Source organism: Ovis canadensis, chromosome 1, assembly GCF_042477335.2.
Source record: "Ovis canadensis isolate MfBH-ARS-UI-01 breed Bighorn chromosome 1, ARS-UI_OviCan_v2, whole genome shotgun sequence".
Lineage (NCBI taxonomy): Eukaryota > Metazoa > Chordata > Mammalia > Artiodactyla > Bovidae > Ovis > Ovis canadensis.
Genome location: NC_091245.1, coordinates 93921600 through 93938177, shown reverse-complemented (window position 1 = coordinate 93938177; position 16578 = coordinate 93921600). Strand labels below are relative to the sequence as shown.

At 43.0% G+C, this 16578-nt stretch overlaps 1 protein-coding gene across 2 annotated transcripts in view; it reads right to left on the bottom strand.

The window, feature by feature from the left end:
* The window catches only part of SLC22A15 (solute carrier family 22 member 15), a 96861-nt gene extending 82973 nt beyond the window's left edge, over positions 1-13888 (bottom strand). Inside the window, exon 1 of one of the 2 annotated variants that reach the window (XM_069601497.1) lies at positions 13354-13888. In XM_069601497.1, the coding sequence (XP_069457598.1) occupies positions 13354-13440 (87 nt within the window). In that variant the 5' untranslated portion in view covers positions 13441-13888. The remainder of the gene's footprint in view (positions 1-13353) is intronic. The other variant, XM_069601490.1, reaches the window with a different exon arrangement.
* Positions 13889-16578: the final 2690 nt, after the last annotated feature.

The following is a 16578-nucleotide window of genomic DNA, read 5'->3' as shown; positions in this document are numbered from 1 at the left end:
AAGTGGAGAGGCTTAAACTCTGCATACAGATTACTGTTAGGTCCTCTACACCAGAGCCACAGACATGGGACACATGGTCCTATGAAGTCAAAGACGGTTTAGCCCTTGGCTAGTCAGAGGGATGTGCCACCTACACAAGAACACAGGGTGGTTGTCCCCAGTTTGCCTTCTTCAGCTGTGACAGTGTCCCAGAGCTCTCATCCTGCTTCTTCGACCGAGGACAAACACTTTCCTACCTTCCCGCTGCTGTGACACCGTGCACACTCACCGTGTAGCCTCGTCCAGAGAATCACACCCATCTGCAGATGGGCCTTAAAGCCATGATGGAAAACCACCATCCACTCTCCTTCGGAGTGGGACTAACAACGTCTCAAATAAATCATTATCCTCACTAGTGCTACCTCCAGGGAAGGAAAACAAGTGCCACAGATGGCGGGATTGTTGTTTCCCTCTCGGTATAATTATAATTAGAAAAGTGACTAAGATGCACTGGGGGATTGAAATTTTAAAAGTTTCAAAAAGTGAACGTTTTAGAAGTAATTTTATACTAACAGCATTATAAGCTTTTATCATGCTCAGGAAATGAAAAATGTCTCCCATAAATCATCTCATCACAATAGCTTGTGCTATGATGTCATGGTAAATGTGATGTTTATGTTGTAAGTAGGAAAGATGAGCCACAGGGCAATTATGTAACACACTAATGGCAAAACCAGGATGAGACTGGGAGCCACCTAACTTTGGGGCCAGAACATTTTTCAGAGAAAAAGTCGGGAGAGGGGAAACAAAGGCGACCTCACGGTGGTCATCACTGTGAATATCTTACGCACTTAGTACTCAGCTATCTAACTGACTTAACCAAAAGCACTATATGAGCATGACCACATCACGAAGGCAGCACTAAATGCCCATGGCCTGGCACAAAGTAGGTGTTCAATAAATATCTGTGGGGGACTTACTGATAATATTGTTTTTGGTCACACCACACAGCTTTGTGGGATCTTAGTTCCCCAACCAAGGATCGAAACAGTACCCCCTGCCCTCGAAGCACAGAGCCATAAGCAGCGGGCCACCAGGGAGCTTCCTGATACTTTTTTTTTTTTTTTTTTGGCAGCACTGGGTCTTCATTGCTGCACGTGTGCTTCTCATTACGGGGCCTTCTCCTGTTGCACAGTATGGGCTCTAGAGCGCGGGCTCAGTAGTCATGGTGGACCGGTTTAGCTGCCCTGAGGAATATGGGGTCCTCCCAGGCCAGGGGTTGAACCTGTGTCCCCTACATTGGCAGGCAGATTCTTAACCACTACACCACTAGGGAAGTCCCACTGACACTATTTTTTGCGTTTAAAATTTTAATTCCGCTCTAAATAACTGGTGTCTCTAAGTCCCATTTCCTCCCCGACTCTCACCTACATAATGCCACCAGATCGTCTCCTTGATGCAGTCCTCGTGAAACCCTTCTGGTTAGATCATATTACTGGGTAAACAACAGATGTCCTAGCATCCAGGTCTCCACCACTTGGCACAACTGCTACCTTATCCACATTCGAGCTTTCTGAACCAGCCTGTTGAATTCCCCAAACAGGACTTTTCACGGTGTGCTGTGAAAAGCAGATGCAATCTGTACACCTGAGTCTGAACTGCAGCTCTAGTAAATTTCCAGCAAATCAAAACCTTCCTAACCTTCATGTTTCCTTCTAGTAAGACTGGACATTGGCAGTACATCTTTATCTAACTCATTCATATCTAGCTAGCCTATTCTGAAGGTCAAAGGGGATATTTCTTTAGCCAACAATGTAGAGTAAATCATATAGCTCCATCCAAATAGCACCTATCAGAGCCTCCCAAACTCTACCTTGCAGAGACTGGTTCTGTAGGCCAGGATGGGACCTGATATTCTGTTTTTCTAACAAGCTCTGGTGGTGTCAGTGTTGATGGCTTGGGCCACACCTTGTGTAGCAAGGGTCTAGGGTACGCCCTCTTCTATACTTTCTCCAAAGCTATGTCTCCCCACCTGAAATGACCTTCCTGCTTCTCTCTAAACCCAATCTTCAAAGTTTAGCTCGAGCTCAGCCCTTCTTCTGAAGTTTCAACAAATCACTCTGGACATTTTTTAATTAATTTATTTTTTAATTGAAGGATAATTGCTCTACAGAATTGTGTTGTTTTCTGCCAAAATCAACATGAATTAGCCACAGGTATACATATGTCCCCTTCTTTTATAACATATAAAGCATTTAATGGTTCTATTACTTACTGCTGCTGCTAAGCCGCTTCAGTCGTCTCCGACTCTGTGTGACCCCAGAGACGGCAGCCCACCAGGCTCCCCCGTCCCTGGGATTCTCCAGGCAAGAACACTGGAGTGGGTTGCCATTTCCTTCTCCAATGCATGAAAGTGAAAAGTGAAAGTGAAGTCCCTCAGTCGAATGCGACTCTTAGCGACCCCATGGACTGCAGCCTACCAGGCTCCTCTGTCCATGGGATTTTCCAGGTGAGAGTCCTGGAGTGGGGTGCCATTGCCTTCTCCATTACTTACTGGGAAAATATTATTTTGCATCATTATTTAACAGTATAGATAGAGTTACTTTTTCCTTTGCTAATGATTGATCATCTTCTGAAGAGAAGAAACCCTGACTTGTACTTCTATATCCTTTTAAGAAAACCAACACACTACTGTGTGTCTAACAGTCTAAGATACATTTTGTTAATGAATTCCTTGCATAATCTGGCACAGAAAATGACAATGGGTTAAAAAACAGTAATTCTTGGACCAGCCAGTAATTAAGATTTTGGACACATATTTGATATGCATCTGCTTCAATCTCAATCTCCCAAATTAAACGGAAATGCCACCACCTGACCACCTCCCTTCTGTTACTTTAGTTTACTTTTAAAAAAAAATTTAGTGAGCACCAACACTTCACAACACAGTGTATCATGAGCCTCGGGTGATCACAATGATGAATAAGAAACAGTTGTTTTCTTCTGAGCACACACATTCAGGTGAGGACAACAAATATGCCCAAAAATATAAATACAAGGCACATTTAGCAAATGCTCTATTAGCCAGAGTAGAAATTAAATTAAGGAGAGCATAAAGAAAGCAGATGTGAATTCTAACTCAGGGAATAAAGAGAAAGGTTGCAAATGTGACATCTGAGCTAGGCAGGGAAAGACTGGGAGGGGTTTAGTCAAAAGAGAAATCAAGGAAGGGGGATTCCCTGGTGGCTCAGTGGTAGAGAATCCACCTGCCAATGCAGGAGACATAGGTTCTGTCCTTGATCCCAGAAGATCCCACATGCCTCAGAGCAGCTACGACCAAGTGCCCCAACTACTGAGCCTGTGCTCTAGAGCCTGGGAGCCCACGTGCCGAAACTAGAGAAGAGCCCGAGCAGCAGTGAAGACCCTGCACAGCCAAAATAGAAAAGGAAATTATTTTTTAAAAATCAGGGAAAGAGTTCTTAAGCCAAAGAAGAAGTCCAGTCAGAGCCAGAAAGATAAAGAACACATTCTTAGTGTTCTTTGAAGAAGCAGTACGGGGCAGGCTCAGCTTTTGCCAAACTTCAGTCACCTGAGTAACCCCAGCTGCAACAGTGCTACACGCCCATTTCTGCTTTTTATTATTTACTTAATGGTCTGCTTTTAAGTTGACTCAAATTTTTTTAACTTAAGTGAACTTACAGAGAAATAAAACTGTATATCAATACAAATATAACCATCCAGGTATAACTACAAACACCCTGTTACAATGTAAGTGTTAGCTAGAATATTTTTATTTAAGGTAGGACACAAGAGATATTTTGGGGCAAGTTTTAGCAGGGAGGCGTGAAAGCAAGGGAGCATGCTCAGAGGGTTGGGGTCAGTGCTTTTGTGCCTCACAGCCACCGTCACATCTTTGTCTGCCTCATTTGGACCTGCTTCTGATCTATACTCCCCTGGACCCTCCTTCAGCTGCTCTGATTCCTGGGCCAGACACGTGTTTAGTTCCAGGATAGCATTTGCCTCATCAAGGCTGCAGGCAGTGAGAATGACACGGATTCCGATCAATTCTGATGGGCTCCAGGCTGCCCTCCCTGCAGACTTCAAGCTCCAGCTTCAAACACAGAGACAACAGCCTTACAGAGACTGCCAAATCAGCTCCCACGATGGTGTAAGGTCAAATCCTCAGAACAAATTATTCACTGATACATATATAATCGTATACATATACACAACACAGATACACACATATATACAAACATATATCTCTCTCTAGGAGTTCTGTTTCCTCTTTCTCTGGTTGAACTATGACCAACACAACCTTAGACAAACATGGCAAAATACAGGCATTTATTAAACCTGGAAGTAAGTATACGTGTTTGTGATACTATTCTCTGTATTCCATTTGAAATGTTTCATAATTTTTGAAAGTTTTTTTTAAAAAAATGAGTAATAGGGGAGTTCCCAGGTTGCCTGGTGGCTACGATCCTAGGCTTTCACTGCTGTGGCCTGGGTTCAATACCTGATGGGAGACTGAGATCCTGCAAGCCACATGGTATGGCAAAAAAAAAAAAAGAAAAGAAAATGAATAATAAATGCAATAAAAACAGAATAATGTTGTTCAATCCTAACCAGGTAATGTTTTTATACAAAGTCTGAACCTTCCTTAATTCTGGTTCAGTCCCTTTGTTAAGAGAGGTATTTGCTAATGTTTTGAGAAGTGCTAGCACTTTCTTCTTAAATAAACAAAAGGATTCAAGGATTCAAAAGAGAGTAACCCTCTTATTTTATGCGTTAATGCTATTTAATAATATTTCCATACACCACCTAAATCTACCACACAGTCCATTCCTTGCGATGTCAGAGAATGCAGAAAGCTGCAAGATCGGAAATAAATGATGTGGTGGTTGCCAGGGCTTAGGAAGGAGAAACAGGCAGAGCACAAAGGATTTTTATGGCAGTAGAAAGACTAAATACGATACTATAATAGTAGATACATGTCATTGTGAGTTTGCCCAGGCTCATAGAATGTCCAACGCCAAGAGGGACCGTAATGTAAACTGGAGACACGGCGGTGATGTGTCAGTCTAGTCTCATCAGTTGTAACAAGTGTGCCACTCTGAGGGGGGATGCTGACAATGGGGAAGGCTGTATGTTCAGCTCCTCCCTTGCGGCTCAGACTGTAAAGAATCTGCCCGCAGTGCAAGAGACCTGAGTTCAAACCCTGGGTTGGGAAGGCCCCTAGAGAAGGCAATGGCTATGGCAACCCACTCCAGTATTCTTGCCTAGAGATGTAGGGGAAACCTTTGTACCTTCTGCTCAACTTTGCTGTGAACCTAACACTTCTCTAAAAAATAAAGTCTACATAATTCTATGCTAAAAAAAAAAAAGAAAGAGCTGATGTAGAATAATATAGAATCAAGAACAAAAGTGAGAGGATATCCATGAAAAGAAAGCAGAGGTATGTTTTCCTCTTGGACACTGTGGAGAAACATAGACAAGAATAAAAAATTAATTCTGAAGTTAAAGGAAAGGATGCTTAGTAAGTTTACATCCATAACCTCTATTTCATCCATCAAGCTGAGACAAAGAAGACCTGGGGGAAACGAGAGGAACCAAATCATCAGAAATTTGGGCTTAAAAAGAGTGGTAAAACTGCCTGGAAAAAGTGACTGAGTCAAAGGATGACCCAGAAGTCATGAGTTCCAGAACACTGAAAAAGAGGAACCAACCAATCTACATTTGCAACAAAAGAGAACTGGAATAAGCAAATTATGATATGGCCACACATTGGGACACCGCGCTGCAGCCATTAAAAAATACGGGGTTGTTAATCTGTGAGTGCAGCAAGATATTCACAATGTTATTGACAGACAAAATCAGGTCAAGACAAAAATTTCTGCACAAAAGACAAATGTACATATTTATAAAATACAAAGTCGGGAAGCTCATCCATATGCCAAAGGGTGAGCATATTTTACTTCTGGGTGGCAGAAGTTCCGGTAATTTTTTCCCTATATTTTCTCTTTTTTTTTTTTACAGCCACCATATACTATTTGTTGAGCATCATACAATTCCCATTAGTGCAGACATTAGTTTCTGTTTAAGTGTTTGGTCAAGGAAATGAGAAAGGAGATTTCTGAGCTGTGTGTGTCTTTGGATTCGATGGCTCCTTCTTCTAAGGCAGCCTCGAGCTGTGGGGTTGAATCAAGCCAGTATTCTGACAATCCCAAAGTCAACACTAACACAATGCCAACTAACTGATAGGCAGAGGGCAACTTTAAGGGATTCTGACCTTGCAAAACAAATGAATTGAACGTTCATGATCCAGCCATTTCCAAGAGCACAAAGAAAACTGAGGGTTCAGCGGCATGAGTTGACTCAGCCACCTCTCAGCACAGTCACAGCCTTCAAGTCTAGTGTCTATACTGTCATATCCACACTGCCCGGCTTCATATTTTAATGGCTTCTCTGTGCTGTCTTTGAGTGTAACACGTTCCTTCTCTCATGGCGTGTATCGATCAGCCGCAAGTAGCCCTGGCCAGCATGCTGCTGGGGGCCGGGTGCTACAATGATGTCAGTTGCTTCCCAAGGCGCATCCTAGCTCTTGAGACCCTCCAGGCTCTAAGGAGCTCCCTTGGGAAGTTCCCCTGGAGAAGGGATAGGCTACCCACTCCAGTATTCTTGGGCTTCACTTGTGTCTCAGCTGGTAAAGAATCTGCCTGCAATGCAGGAGACCTGGGTTCAATCCCTGGATTGGGAAGATACCCTGGAGAAGGGAAGGCTGCCCACTCCAGTATTCTGGCCTGGAGAATTCCATGGGCTTTATAGTCCATGGAGTAGCAAAGAGTCAGACATGATTGAGCGACTTTCACACCTTCTGGAGGCCTCCTGGTATCTCCATACCCTCCCCAAACGAAAACAGGAGGGTCTGACAATCCGCAGCTTCCTCTGCTTTACACCAGGGGGCAGTGTCCGTTTGTAGACAACATTTTTCCTGGGATCATACTGGAGACAAGAGTAACTATGGTCTCCTTGACCTACTGGCACCCATTCCCCTAAACTGATGGAAGGAACAGAAGGCAAAGTTCCCCAGATTATCATCCAAGCTCTCAGCCATTGTCTCAAGGCAGACGGAACTAAATTTGAGGGTAAGTGTGGCATAAAACTGGCTCAGACTAGCAGAGATCCCTGGTAGACGGTCCCACGTCTTGGGAGTCCTAACAAAAGCTCTAACTAATGCCACAGGTTCTCGTCACGGCTGAACGCCAGAGGGTGGTGAGAATTCCCTGGGGCCTAAGGGACGGTCTTAGTGATTGCAGTCCATTAAGGTCTTCCCTACGGTTTATGATGTGGACTGTATCACTCACTTATGGTTGAGAGGTTAGAACCATAAGCTATCCACCTCAGTGACACCTCATGGAAAGGCAGTCTTCCAACGAATCTCCTGGGGAGAAGGGACATAAAGATAAATACTAGCAGGCAGGAGCCATGAGATGGGATGGTGTTCTACACAAAGTTCAATAAAGCATCCTGAACAAAACCCACTCTTCCTCCTGAGTATTTGCTTTTTGCTCAGTTGCTTTAGTCACATCAGACTATTTTGTGACCCTATGGACTGTAGCCCACCAGGCTCCTCTGTCCATGGGATTCTCTAGGTAAGAATACTGGAGTGGGTTGCCATGCCCTCCCTCAAAGGATCTTCCTGACTCAGGGATCGAACTCGGGTCTCCTGCGCTGCAGGCAGACTCTTTTACCACTGAGCCACAGGGGAAGCCCCACTCCTGAGTAGTAAATGACCACAACTCACAGTCATAATGGGTTAAAGGAAGAGCAATAAAAGAGTGAATTGTTATTCTCATACTGTAGCATCCTCTCCAAGGCATGCACATCTTCTTTTACCATTTTAATTAAAAAAAATTTTTTTAACACAGAAAAGTGGAACAAATGAAAATGATTCATGAACCCACAACCACAATTAACTAGTGGCAATTTATCATATTTGTCTTAGATTCTAATAATACAATATTACAGATACAGAGGAAATCTCCTTTGTATCCATCCCTTCTTACATCCCCTCCCTTCCTTCCCAAGAGGGAAGGAACTGTGTGTCAATCTACTTCATGTTTATGCTTCTACACTGTTCATATACATTCATAAGCCACATACAGTATTGTTTCCTAATTTTAAAAAATTTGTTATGAGAGTATGTTTCACGTTGTATATATCACACTGGTTTTTTTTTCATTTCACATTGTGCTTTAAAAGATTCATCCATGTGGTCCTGTGTAGACCTACTGTGTTCATGTTAACTGTTTTATTCTATCAAATTTATATTACATTTTAATTATCCAGTTCCTTTTGGGGAACCATTGAGAAAGAAAAGAAAGAAAGTGAAGTCGCTCAGTCATGTCCAACTCTTTGGGACCCCGTGGACTGTAGCCTACCAGGCTCTTCCGTCCATGGGATTCTTCAGGCAAGAATACTGGAGTGGGTTGCCACTTCCTTCTCTAGGGGATCTTCCTGACTAAGGGATTGAACCCAGGTCTCCTGCATTGCAGACAGATGCTCTACCCTCTGAGCCACCAATCATTTAGGTGGTTACTAGTTTTTATCATGACAAACAATGCTGCAATAAAAATCCTACACTTATCTGCTTATGCAGAAGCTCAAGAGATATCACACATATACCAAGGAGTCCAATGCTGGTTGTAATTTTACTGAAGTGAAGTGAAGTTGCTCAGTCGTGTCCGACTCTTTGCGACCTATGGACTGTAGCCTACCAGGCTCCTCTGTCCATGGGATTTTCCAGGCAATAGTACTGGAGTAGATTGCCATCTCCTTCTCCAGGGGATCTTCCCGACCCAGGGATCGAACCCAGGAATCCCGCATTGTAGACAGAAGCTTTACCATCTGAGCTACCAGGGAAGTCCAAAGACAGTGCCAAAGTATCCCCAAAGTGGGATACTTTCTACTTCTCATTTTCATCACACTTGTATTGTTAGATTATTAAATGTTTGCTAACCTAATAAGTGTGAAATCATATTTCATAGTTATTTTAATATGCCTGTCCCAGATGACCACTGAAGGTAAACATCTTTTTATATGTTGACTATCATAGTTTCCTCTTCTGCAAAATATCTGTTCAGTCATTCCACTTTCTAAAGCACCATGAAAAGATATTTATTGCATGAACAATATGAAAATACTGGCAGTTCTAGGAGCTGAAAAGTATTGTTCAGGTTATTAAGAGTTCATATAAAAATACTGCACTCCAAAACACTAGAGTACTGTATCTTAAGCTGACGTTCACAGCAGCATCTCAATTCTGCAGGTGAAATAAAGGCTTATTACAGGTTACATGTTTCTGTTAATTAATGGGTGTTTTAAATTCTGTGCAAATTATACCACAACCTATGATTCATAATCCTGAGCAAAATGAGGGAGCTGAAATCTCTGACTCAGAACAAAGTAGTAGGGTCCTTTTCCACTTTATGTCCAAAGGGATCAAGAAGCAAAGATGTGTATTCCAACTTTCCTCCAAATGGTCTGGCAAATAAGCACACACAAACACAAAACAGTGATGACAGCATCGATTTTGAATCACGACTAGAAAATAGAAATGGTAATAAATAGAATTATCATATTTCAATATTACAGATATTTACCTCCTACCCAAAGGAGGGTGAGGCTCCCTACATGGCACAGTGGCAAAGGATCCAGCTGCCAGCACAGGAGATGTAAGAGATGTGAGCCTGGGCTGGGAAGATGCCCTGGAGGAGGAAATGGCAACCCACTCTGGTATCCTTGCCGGGAAAAGCCCATGCACAGAGGAGCCCGGCGGGTTGCAGTCTATGGGGTCACAAGGAGTTGGACACGACTGAGCGCACACAAAGGAGGGTATGTATATTTCGGGGGTGGGTAAGAATTTTTCTAACTAAAAACTTAGAAATCTTATTGCTTGTTTACAACACGGCTAGTTTCACAGAAGGCAATTTTTCTCCTCTAGGTTTCTGCTTATGAAAAAGTGGGCTTCCCAGATGGCTCAGAGGGTAAAGATTCCATCTGCAACGCCGGAGACACTAAAACCAAGCATCCTTACTATCACGGCATGTGATCCCATCATGATGATAAGAAATCTACAAAACCTGCATTTATTCTCTATGTATCAGACAGTTGACCGCTATGGGGATTCCAAAGATTGTGTTTGCAAAGCAAGTGAAGGTAGGTCTCCTAGCCAAAAGAAACTGGATATTGAGAAAATGTTTGAGGAGTTACATGATGGTATCTACAATCTAAGAAAACAGCCTAAAGACCTTTAGATGTGGCTTATAATTTGGTTTTGTCCTCTCAGTTTTAACTTGGATGTGTTCGAAGTACAGGGAGTTGTGTTGTTTTTTTTTTTAATGATCCTAGAAAGAAGAAAATGCAAAAGGGTCTGTAAGGTTTCCATCTTTGTCCCTCTAGCTTGGTGTTTCTTGGATGAAGCTGGTCATCACCAAACCACAGACACAGAAAAGGCTCCTGCTGAGGCAGTTCCCCCATCCACCCTCCACCACAGCCCCTCTCCCTGGCAGTCCACAGTGTGCAGTCTTAATGTGCAGGACTCCCCGTCTCGGGTAGGGCTGCTAAACCATTGGTCTGTACCCTCACTGAGCACTGGGAAGACAAGGGCTTCAGTTTTAAAAGCAGACAAGCCATCAAGCTCCTTCCATTAAAGCCAATTAACTCTAAAAATGGCTTTTTCCTCTGGTAGAGAAAGCGACTCCCACCTGAATGATGAAAGCATTGCATTACAACTGTGTTAAGGGGCTCTCCAGTTCTCACGCTCTGCAGGCCAGCTCCCCTAGCCCAAATCATCAAGTCTACCAAGTAGACTTGGTAGAACAGACTCTGGGGAGCTCCACTCTCATATCCAGGATAGCTCTGAGTGACCCTAGGACCATTTGGATGATATAGCTCTATGGAGTAGTTAAGTCCTCACAAAGAGGTAACAGCTATGAATAATTCACTTCTGCCTGGATGGGCATCTAATCTCTTTTGTGATCAGCACAGCTACAGGGTACCTTCCCAGCCCATACTCACAAGATAAACAGGTACTCATGCCTAACGCTCTAAGAGCTAGTTCTTCTATGATGAATGCTGACCACACAACAAGTAGGGTTCAATGAATGGTCATGGGCTTAGATCACTCTGGTACCAAACTCTAACCACCTGGGTCAACCATTAAAAAAAAGGTTAAAGTGAAGTTGCTCAGTCGTGTCTGACTCTTGCGAGCCCCATGTACTGGGGCCTGCAAGGCTCCTCTGTCCATGGGTTTTTCCAGGCAAGAATACTAGAGTGGGTTGCCATTTCCTTCTCCAGGGGATCTTCTCCACCCAGGGATCGAATCCAGGTCTCCTGCATTGCAGGCAGACTCTTTACCATCTGAGCCACCAGGGAATCCCCCCAAAAAAGGTAAGTGGTGGAAATTTAACAGGTCCTGAACACAGGCAACAGTGGCCTTTTTAGTGCCACACTCCACTCAAGACAGTTATTCAAGGTCACTGAATACCTGGCTAGTCAGGTGAGAAGATAATGACATAGGAGGTAGAGTGCAGGGATGGGGACGTAAGGTTACTCAGAGAGGGAGTCATGTTCCTGAAATTCTTGGTTAGAATAGGAAAAGAATTTTCTCAAAGAGAAAATATTATACTGGGTTTTCCCGTAAGATGTTATGAAAAACCTGAACAAGCTTTTTGGCCAACCCAATAAGCACCCATCAGGCATCATGCTTACAATTCTGTTGTTGGCATTAAATACTCTTTTATGATTGAGCACAAACACTTTTTCTCCACAGTAAACTGCATTTAAAGCTAAAACAACACACTTAAAGGAACTTCAGAAAATTGCATATTTGTGAACTGAGAACTTGTTTTGCGGGAGAAAGAACTGACTTAATCTATGAGAGCATCGTTCAGATGGTTCTACTGCCAGATGATGAAATCAACTGAAATTTCAAACATTTTAGTGGAAAAGAGAATCACTTAGTCAATCCTCACCTCTAACCCTCCCAATCGTCCTGTTGAGCAGTTGACTTACGCAAAGTTTAAGCAACTGGTGGATTGGTACTTATATCCATGACCACCCTTGTCCTTAGCTCAGAATAACTAATTCAATTAACCATCACAGGTTAATTGCAATTATTTAACTTCCTGCTTTCTGTGGGAGACATGAAAGAAGAGGGTTCAATCTCTGGGTGGGGAAGATGCCCTGGATGAGGACATGGGAACCCACTCCAGTATTCTTGCCAAGAAACTCTCATGGACAGAGGTGTCTGGCTGCAAAGAGTGGGACGCGACTGAAGCAACTTAGCACACACTGCTTCACCCCAAGGCCACAAGAATGCAAAGTTCACAGGAAAGAGACTTCGATTTATAAACATTGCAGCCCCTGCTAAGCATACAGCAGGCACTCACTATATGGTGAATGAAGGAAAAACTAAAATGGCCAACTCATAGTAGATACTAAAAGGGATCTATGAATAAAATGCCACTAGAATAAGAGTAGTAATTAATGTCAAATGGGCCATTCTAAAAAGCAAAGAAAGAGTAACTTTTGCATGGCAAAGTGTATTTGTAGTGACCTTGAGCATACAGAACTCACATTTCTAGGATGTGGTGTGCAGGCAGTCTGGAAGAATTCTATACCATGAAGAACTGATTCCCTCTTACACCACCCGCTGTAGATGGTACTATGGACTTAAAATAGTGTCAAGCCCAAAGTGGCTCTGGGCAGAATGACCCAGCAGAACTTAAACCAGAAAGAAAGAAACCGGAAGCATTGAAAGCCCCTGGAACAGGAAGCCCCCTCAAATCTAGGAAAAGATAGTAAGTCGACACCAGAGCTAAAGGATGGGCACTTTGGTTAGCGGATGATCAGGGCCCTCTCAGTTCAAAATTTCAAGGGGACAGCGCCACAGGTTAGAAATTCCCTTTCCATAGTCACAGCGTATTCCAGCTAACAAGGGGATTTTGCATCTCTTACTAAGCAGCTCGCCAGATTAAGTATTCATTCCCCACAGATTCCTTCCCTGCTCCAGGTGAAGGGAGCAGGGCGCCTATGGGGCGAGGATCCGAGGCTTGGGCGGGGACAAAGCTTGACAGGCCGGCCAGCGACCTTGGCTTTCGCGGGCGCAGGCCAAAGCGTGGCGCCTAGCCCACAGCCGCCCTCGCGCGGGGTGGAGGTGGAGGCGGGGGAGGCTCGCCACACCTGGGGGTTTGACCCCTGGCATCCGGGCCGGGCTTTGGGGAATCGCGGGGCGGGGGGAGAGGGGTACGCCTCGCCCCAAGCTGGGTGTCCAGGAAGAGGGAGCGGTGGGAGCTGCGGGAGACTCACCTGCAGCAGCACGGCCAGCAGGAAGCACAGGTACATCTGGTAGATGCCCATCTCGCCCACCGCCTGGAACGCCTCCTCCACCTCCATGGCGGGCCGAGCGTTCGGCCCCCGCCCAGCACCCAGCTGGAGCCCGGCCGCGGCCCCGGCCCCGGCCCGCCCTCCGCTACCCCCGCCCCGGCGTGGCCTGGCGTGGCCCGGCGTGGCCTTCCCCGGCCGGCCCGGTGCGCTGGGCACCCGCCCGGCCCAGCCAGCGGGGGGCGAGGAGCGGCGTGAGAGCGCGGGCAGGGCGGGGCGCGCGGGCGGCGCGTTGGCGCGGGCGGGGCCCAGGGCCTCGTGAGCTCGCGAGTCTGGGGCGGGATGCCGGGTTCTCGGGCCTCTGGGCTTTCCGTTCAAGATCTCCTTCTGAGAGGGTGGGTTAAAACGCAGCTTAAAGCGGCTTAAAACGAGAGGAAAGAGGAAGTGGGTTCCGGTGTAGGCATCCTCTCTGATGGAGAAATAAGGTGAAGGGCAGCCTTCTCGTCTAAGCCACGGCCTGCCCGCCGCCCGCTTCGGGGGCTGTGGGGCGCAATGACGGTTGGGAGACCCGGTGACCGGTGGTAAAATTTGTCCTTTTGTACAAATCGGTTAAATACAGGAAGTGGAAATGGTTTCTAGATCCTTCGGAGAAAGTGCTGTTTAACATTTCTTTCCTCCTGCTCCCTGCTAGCTATGTGGTCAGGCCACAGGTAACCAAATTCTTGCAAAAGCCTGAGATACATTTGGTTATGTAAATAGACACGAGGTAAAAAATATGAAAGGTTAATTTGTGGGACAGGACGTGATGGCTGCTAAAATGTTTGAAGGATAAACAGCAGTTTGAAAGGCTGGCAATGGAGAAAAATGCAACAGGACCTAGAGACACTGGTCACCTGGTTTAAGTCCCCTCATTTCTCCACCTCCCTAGGTTGGTTTTAACAACTGCATAGTATTCCACTCTGCAGGCCATGCCACCCAATATGATATTGAACAGAAAAGGTGACTAGCTAATGCTTTATCTAGAATTTTACACATAAGAGAGTGAGATAGGCTTATAATTTTCTTGTTACTGTTCTTGTCTAGGTTTGGCTGGAAGATTATTATAGCCTAGTAAAATGAGTTGCAAGTGTTTGGTAAAACTTCAAGCCATCTAGGCTTGGCTTGTTTCGAAGGGGGAGCCTCTTTATTACAGAGGTGGATAGAGAGATTTTTGTCACATATGTTTTGGACTTTTGCTTTTGAATCACTTTTAGTTTCTTCTAGAAGTGTTACTGTTTTATCCACTTTTTCTATTTTTTTGGAATAAACTTGTTCATCTTGTTTTCATAGGGTTTTTAATTGTGCTCTAGCTGTATTTATGCCCCTTTTTTTATTACTCATTTTTATTGTCCTTTTCTTATGAGTCTTGCTAGAAGTTTGTCTACTTTACTATTTTCTGAAGAACCAGTTTTTGTGATTTAAAAAAAAATTTATGTCTTTGTTTTATGGATTATATGAATTAATTTTTTTACTTATTTTTGCTAGTCTGTAATTCTTTTACTACCTATGTGACTTGAAAGTTTAGGTTTTTGCTTTCAATTTTCCTTTTATAGGAATAATTATATATAAGACTTAAGCATTTCTCCCTTGGTACTGCTTTGCTCTATCCCACAACTTTGTCATGCGGTGCTTTCATTGTCTTTAGTTTTAAATATTCCATGACATTGTAATGTCCTCTCTAACCGATGAGCTGTTTGTTAGTTCATATTTCTTTAGTTTCCAATTAAAGGTTGTTGCTCTTTTTTAACCATCTTTTTACTGTTGATTACTAATTTAAGTGCTTTGTGTATGAAGATCTGAAATCTTGGAAATCGTTTGAATTTTCTTGTGACCTAGAGATTATCATTTTTGAGTTTTTATCAAGTTGTCTTTTTATTTGTGAAAGTTTATAAAAGTACCAATTGAATCATTCCCCTTAAAGCATGATACAATACCTCTTTTTACTTTTAAAGCTTTTTGTCTTAAGTTTTGTTTTGTTTAGTGTTAATATTGCTATGTCAGGTTTTTGTTATTTTCCTTGTAATCCTTTTATTTATTTCATATTTTCAGTTTTGTTATATTCTAGACATGTTTATGAAAGGAAAGCTTTTTAAATTTGTTTGTTTATACAATTTTGTAATCTTGGTCTTTTAACAGGTAAGTTAAATCTATGTATATTTATCCTGAATGATAGATTTGAACTCATTTCTACTATTTCCTGTTTTATATTTACCATCTTCTTTCTTTTTTACTTCCTGGCCATCTATTAGAGTCTTAAAGACAGTTTTTTTATGATCCTTCTCTCTTTCTGCTACTTTTGGGAGCTACAGATGGCACAGTTATTGTTATTATTTTAGTAGTTACTCAACATTATAATATCTACAGAACTGAAATACTGTTCTACCATGTTGATAGTTATTTAATATATCTATTCTCTTTTTAAACTACCCGAGATTCCAAGAATGCTTTATCTGAGAAAACATAGGAGACATAAAATGTTATGTTTTGGAAAACTTTGTTAGGTGACTCAATAAGTGACTACTGTGGTGCCAGAACACTGATAAAGAAGACTAATGTGAAGTGTTCGTGTTAACTTCTATTGTTAAGGATTTAGAAAATCCTTGTATTTAGAAATAATAAGAAAGCAAGAAGAGGACTATATGTCCTTTCAATGTAGTAATGAAACAGTATTCAACAAGCCCACCCCCAGAATTATTTAATCATTTAATTCAGTAGGAAAATTTACCTGTATTTAACCTGGCTATTTGCTATGAATTTGACTCTATGTAACCCCATGGACTGTAGCCCACCAGGCTCCTCTGTCCATGGGATTTACCAGGCAAGAATACTGGAGTGGGTTGCCATTTCCCTCTCCAAGATACTGTGCAGTTACATGTAAATTTGTAGATTTTTGTTTGGTAGAGATGTAAATAATTATGTCTAATAGGAAAGATAATGATTATTATTTCATTGCCCTGTAAAACATTAACTTGTTTATATCTAACCTAGCAATCTTTTCTTTTCCCCTAGAAATAACCAGTTTGTCAAATGCTCTTGGAACCAGCTTTACCATCCTACCTGTTCTTTCATCAGTTAAAATAAAATCATTGACAAGAGTTCATTCTATATAGGTACAAGAGTCATATTTTTAACTTTTGAAATTTTCCTTTGAGATTATGATGTGAGAATGAA